The sequence below is a fragment of the Pyxicephalus adspersus genome, chromosome 4 (assembly GCF_032062135.1).
Source record: "Pyxicephalus adspersus chromosome 4, UCB_Pads_2.0, whole genome shotgun sequence".
Lineage (NCBI taxonomy): Eukaryota > Metazoa > Chordata > Amphibia > Anura > Pyxicephalidae > Pyxicephalus > Pyxicephalus adspersus.
This window is the reverse complement of record NC_092861.1, coordinates 92236486-92243305: the sequence shown is the minus strand read 5'-3', so window position 1 is coordinate 92243305 and position 6820 is coordinate 92236486. Positions and strand designations below refer to the sequence as shown.

Genomic DNA, 6820 nt, shown 5'->3' with positions numbered 1-6820 from the left:
TTTTTTTTTATTTTATGTCATCTTCTTTACAAACTTTTAATTTTCAGTGTTAAATTAATATAAAACATATCTGGATTGTTAAATGAAACATATCTGATTCCTTCAATCCGAATGTAATGCAAATATTTCTCTGAATTCTATTATTCTATTTCTGTTATCCCATAATGACACATTAAAGGGAGCTTTAGACTGTTTATATCTAAACCCAATCACTAAAATCACATATAATCCAAAACTCAATATATTTTAAAACGTTTTTTCAATATTTTTAAACCTGCAGCTTTTATTAAAAATACATGTTGATCCTTCTATAAAGCTTCTTGTTCAAGCACTTTCTGATATAGTATAATATCTGTCTCAGTTTTGTTCTTACATTATCACACTTTAACATGTGCCCATGGTGAAACCTACAAATGGCTGCATTAGGTTTAGTTCACTAATATCATTATCAGGTAGGCAGTCCAGAGCACAGTGTTGAACTGATCCTGGAACAAGTGCATGTACAAAAGTGAATTCATTCTCTATTTGGATACTATCAATATTCAAATTTTAAACAATTGGCTTGTACCTTTGCTTTAAGCTGATACCACTGAAATGACTGTGTGGAGTTGTCCTCAAAGTCCCATATTTCCAAAGGAATGCATACTTCTCCAAGGAAGACTTTTCTTTTCAGAGTACCTGAATGCCATACTGACACATGAAGAGTCCTTGTTTCCAGCTGGGAGCGATCAATGGTGTACTACAAACAATGTAACCAAAAGCGAAGGAGCACAGTTACATACATATTTTATTGATTCAGTGGGGTTGTTATGTAAAATTATTTGTACCGCTTTGATTATGTATTGGTTTGCACTGCTATTATCTGAATTCCTACAAGTTTCCCAGATAATTTACGAATAAAATTATTTGTAAGGGCTTGGATTTGAGGTATTACAATGTCTTGAATTTACATTGCATAGTTCAGGCTTCTGCTTATACGGATGAAACTCATTTATAATTTATTAATAATAATATAATTTATTTATAATTGCAAATACAGCAAAAATATAGCACAAATGTAATTTCCGGTGATCTGTTTTAATACATGGGTGTAACCCATGCAAACAAATCTTTTTGGACAAATTACATAATACATTGTCATTAATATCCTATCTGTGCCTGCCCAGGGGCACAGCTATAGGGGCTTGTATATGAAATCAGCCCCTTTAATTATAACAGACTAAATAGACAAAATCATTTAACAATGTTACCTTTAAGCTTTCATTGAATATTGGGTCCACTGTATTCTTTTTAACACTTGTCTTCATTTTACTGGCAGGAGATCTGTCTGGAAGCAAGTATGTCTTCACATATCTTAAACATAAAAACTCAAAGTTAACCTTGACACTTTGAAGTCAAAAGATACAAGAGGAGAATCTTCAGATTAAATGGTTACTTCAATAATGCCATGCATTTCTTCTGTCTGATCGTGATTTTTACTGAATTTTTTTTCTACAGCTGATGGGAAGACACTGTTTTCATACACTGCACTGATGATGGCTAAGTAGCTTGAAACAGTTGCACTATCTGTTCTGGATGTGCAGTTAGTAATGTGCAGGATTCTTTGTATACCTAAGGTATATTTTATTTAAATCCTGTCCCAGCAACACAACCAGAAAACCAGAAAAAACATTTCCCCAAAGTAGCCCCTTCTAAACAGAGCAGTTCCTATTGGAAAAATTTCCCCCTCACCTTTTATTTTGGAGACAGTTCGAAAATGGATTTCCCAACACTGTTTTTTACTAATAAAGATAGATGGGATAACGGGCCTAACCATCCCCCAATTTGTCTAAATTCCTAAAAAAACAAATAAAAATATTTCTACAAATAAATTTAATTAATTAGTGCCTTTGTGTATTTGCCAGGAATTCAGATTTAAAGCATAATTGTAACAAATACAAGTCTTACGGGTTGCACTTTTTTTTCTTCTCTTCTCCATGAGTCAGGTTTTTACATCCTTTGATTGAAATTTCTAGAGTTGAAGTCTTTAAGGTATATGTAAGTGCAAACTCAATTTCTCCACTGACATTTCCGCTGTCAGTACTTCCCCCATCAGTGTAAGCACTGCTGATGCTGCTCATGCTAGACTAAAAATAAAAGGGAGTATTAGTAAATATATAAAAATATCACCTTTTGCTTTCTATTGTAGTATACTGGACATCATAAAGATCTATTGAGATAATCTTAGAGTCTGTACACTCAAAATAATTATATGTGATTGTCTAGGGTATAGGTGACCCCTGACTTATTTGGGAAGGTCATTAGTGAAACACAGTGTTGGATTACCAGTGAACAACCATGACTACTATTGTACAATTTTACAACAAATCAGTGGAGTGCCTCAAGCTGGTCTTCTCTCCTCTCCTGTAGAGCCATTGTTCCAAAACGATTACCTGAAGCAATTATGGAGATCAAAGCCTCTTACCAGGTTTTGTGTATTTAATCTGAGATATAACCCATGGTTTACGAGCAAGGTGTGACTTTTTGCTGATGACAAGGGTGTTCAATAAGCTTGATATTCTTAAAGGTGTTTGTAACATGGAAAATAATTTGCCACTGCCCGAAGATTGGCCAAAGCAGAGGAAACAGCAGCTGAACAGTTCCAACTATTCTTCTGGCAATGGACATTATTTATGTGTATTATTTCAAATTATCACAAGATTAGTGAACAGTGTGGCTTAGCATTGGGGAAGGTGATTAGATTTCTTGGGTGCATCACTAGAAAGATTACCTGCATGATACAAGGTGCATATTGCCCTATTTAGATCTTTAGTTAAACTTCTGTTAGAGTCCAGATGGGCAACATGATCTGAAGTATAAAACATGTCAGAAGACTCGGCAGGAACTTAACATGTACAGTTTGGAGGAAAGATGGAGGGCATAACTAAATTCTTTAAATACATCAAGGATTTAAAAAAGTTTCAGAAGGGCAGTACTCTAAATATGGAGCTGGGGTGAAGAACACCAGGACTACAAACTGCAAAATCAAGAGGCAATTTGAAAAAAAAACCTTTAAAGTTATTTTTCTGAAAGAGTAATGATGCTTGGAAAAAACTTCTAGCGGAGATAGTAAATCAGTTAACAGTCAGTACTATACAAATTTACCAACAGAATTCTGTGATAACATTATAGGATGTAATGTGCGTTTTAGTTGCATTGTTGTGATACATCATAAAATCTACTTTTTTTACATAGGTAAACATTTTCAATAGAAAATACTGATTACTGTAAAAAACACTGATTATTGTATATGTAGCAATAAACTCTGTTTTAATCTTTTCATAAGTGTAATAAATACTGGATTATCTTCCCAGAAGTCCATTGTTGTCCTAGCATATTTGTGCACTCTGCCATATCGGGTCTGATTTATTAAAGCTCTCCAAGGCTAGAGAGGATACACTTTCATCAGTGAAGCTGAGTGATCCAGTAAACCTGAAATGGATTTCTTTAAAGCCATTTGTTATTTGTTAGCGAAAATTTTAAATCCTGTGCCAGATCCATTCCAGGTTTGCTGGATCACCCAGCTTTACTGATAAAAGTGTTTTCTCTCCAGCCTTGGAGAGCTTTAAAAAATCAGGCCCATTATCTAAAGCAGTGTTAATGAGCCCATCTGTTTCTCCTTAAATCATCCGAATATCTTTCCCCAGTTATATTGGGGAGTATTATTCCTAACCTGTTGTACAAACCTTCATCCAAAAAGAACTAGCACATAGGTAAAAGTGTTAAGTAAAAAGAAAAAAACACGTGCACAAAAAAACTAATCCACACACTTCATATTAGAATTGGTACAATAAAATGTATTACTTTTGTGTTCCTTGAAGAAATAGAAAGAAAGATGTGAACTTGCTTCAAGTGAAACTAAAGCTCCATTTTAAAAATTTGCAACCAGAGAGGGCTTTATTGCAGGAAGGGTTGTTACTTCTGCAATAAGCATTCATATCATATCTGATCAATCTCCTTATCTGCCAAAATCCACATGCACGGCTAAGCATTGGTTGCTGGATTACCTGACACAACTGGACTCCCCCAGCAGTTACCTGGAGTGAATGAACTCCTGTGCACCTGTGTGGAAGTTACTTCATCGTGGCCTGGCCAATCAGGATGGCTGAAAATTTAACCAAAAGAGAAAAGAAGGAAGAAGATGGTAGCACCCTTGAGTAAAAGGGGAACCAGTGAACTAAGTTTAGCTTTAACTGGTATTGGCAGCCATAAGCCACGCATGAAACAGGGACACCCTGGAACATTAGAAGCAGTTGTGTCCTGTGCAGCTTTATTTAGCAAGGCAGCAAACAAACACATGTTAATAGCAAAACAGACACCAGGCTCTTACAGCAGATAGAATAGGATAGCACTGAGCATCAGTCAGATTAGTGGTAACTAATACTAGGTGTATTGTCTACCTGGTACAACGTGGCCATAGGAAGTGGGCCCTCAAACCTCTATGTGAATAACCTGGGTGACACATACACCAACTACAAACCTGACAACCATAGCATCACTATATATATATATATATATATATATATATATATAAATGTATATATTGTGAGGGGTTATGCTCAGGATCGCATTTGCTGGGGTCAAAGGACACTTGTCTGGTTCATCCAACTCAGATCACACACCAAGGTATTAACCTTAAGCTGGCTTGCAGCCAGGTATATTGAAGGTTGCAGATAAAACAACAAAACAGCAAAAGAAAACCTTGCCTGTCCGGCACTTACATCAGACATCCCTGTCTATCAGCTTGAGGGCTTCTCCCTGTCAGCTCAAAACCAAGCTTCCAGCAACCTTTTACTCACTTTTGAGCTCACTTACACAGACTAACTTGAGCTCACTCACATAGACCACCTGTCTGTGTCCCCAAGCAGAGAGCTACTCACACAGACCACCTGTCTGTGTCTCCAAGCAGAACTCCTCACACATACCCCTGTCTGTGTCTCCAGCAGAGCTCCTCACACAGACCCCTGTCTGTGTCTCTCCAAGCAGAGCCCACTCACACAGTCCACCTGTCTGTGTCTCCAAATAGAGCTGAACTACTAACTGAGCTCCTGGCTCATTATTATATCCCCCACCCTCAGTGCTTCTTCATTAATCTTGGGCAAATATATCTCCCTTTCACCACCAATCCTGCATTGGTGTCACAATATATATATATATATATATATATATATATATATATATATATTTATATATTGTAAATAGTGTGGTGTAATGAACTGATATAAGCAATATACAGTGTTATACCCTACCTGCTTCATGCTTCCAAAGAACACCCTCTGCTTGGCACCATCACATTCTTCTGCCTCTTGGCTTTTAGTTATTTTCAGTTGGACTTCCTCCTTGGCCTTATGAATTAGATGATGTAAACTGATGGATTTTTCCAGCTGCCAGAAAGATATATATATTTTTTTTATTAAAATAATAAATACAACCTAAACTAAATAATAATGGCTCACAGTGTTGGAAATAAACTCAATAGTAATTTGTACCTGAGAAGCAATATTAATAGCAGTGTCAGAATGACTCCTCCTTTCTTTTCTTTTATCTGGACCGTCACCATAGTTTATAGAAAGATGCATTCTGTCATTCAGCATATCATTCTGTGACTTGGACATTTCTAATATAAAATAAAATATATTTTTATCTCTTATTTAAAAGACAATAGGAAATATTTTTTATTTTATGATATTGTCAAAAAAATGAAATGGTAGCTGTATATTAACCAGCATATCGACCTTTTGCAACCATGAACGCTAGCTTTTTTATTAAACCAAAGTAATCTTGCAGTAGACTCATACTTACTTTTCATATGTGTAGTGAGAGATAAGAAGATATTTTCCATTGATTTATGAAAACCTTTCGATTTAAGCTCCTACAAAAGATTAATAGATCAAAATAAATTATTACTTTTCTGCTACTTCTAAAATTTACAGAAGGCGGGCCTTTTACAAAAATGTCAAGTCTCACAAAACAATCTTTCACTACAAAAGGCCACTCCTGCCATGTAAATGATATGTTGTACATACAACTGTACATACATATAGGGCCCTATAATGCTCCACTAGTGGATCTTCCCACAGTAAAGTATACATAACATAAATGTGCAAGATCACAGTACACTGAACCACTAGTATTGCAATGTAACTATTGCAAAAGCAATGTAACTTTAGGTTACAACTACTGGCCTATAATCATTTACTTGCATTCATATGCCTATATATCACTACTTTTACTGTGTATTTGATTATTATTGTCAGTGCACAAAATACATGGGTGCAAAAAAAAACCCAGGGCCAATATTTTTTATGAGATATACTAATATAATTGTTACCCAAAAAAGTATAATAATAAAATAAAATAATGTGTATGTCATGTTGCTTGTCTCTATATAATTAAACAAAACACTATTAGTGGGAAAGAATTAGAACATCAATCCACCAGAACTTTATCCAATAGAACTTCTGCTTTACTGTTCCTCGTGTTGTGTAACTTGATTGGGAAGATTTTCTAACAGGATCTGTTCTAGTAAAACAATATTGTCAACTACTCCCACCCACATTGTTTTTCTTTTACAACATATTTGAGATTTTGAACCTCTTTGCTTGCTTTTTATTACTCCACACATATGTGATAAAATTGAAAGATGCTCTTTTATTTTTAGAAATCCAAGCCTTTTATATTGGCCTAATGCTTCTTTTACATGCTTGGTGGTACCTTCCTGTTGAAGGTAAGCCAGCCCACAATACTTACCAACAGTAACTCCTTTAATCATTACTATACC

At 35.3% G+C, this 6820-nt stretch overlaps 1 protein-coding gene across 7 annotated transcripts in view; it reads right to left on the bottom strand.

The window, feature by feature from the left end:
• The window catches only part of SYTL3 (synaptotagmin like 3), a 31027-nt gene that overhangs the window by 3255 nt on the left and 20952 nt on the right, over positions 1 to 6820 (bottom strand). For all 7 annotated transcript variants that reach the window (XM_072408999.1, XM_072408997.1, XM_072409001.1 and 4 more), the window contains 6 exons: positions 5842 to 5911; positions 5529 to 5656; positions 5289 to 5423; positions 1948 to 2126; positions 1251 to 1353; positions 569 to 739 (listed from right to left, as the gene is read on the bottom strand). In XM_072408999.1, coding sequence (XP_072265100.1) covers positions 569 to 739; positions 1251 to 1353; positions 1948 to 2126; positions 5289 to 5423; positions 5529 to 5656; positions 5842 to 5911 — 786 coding nt within the window. The remainder of the gene's footprint in view (positions 1 to 568; positions 740 to 1250; positions 1354 to 1947; positions 2127 to 5288; positions 5424 to 5528; positions 5657 to 5841; positions 5912 to 6820) is intronic.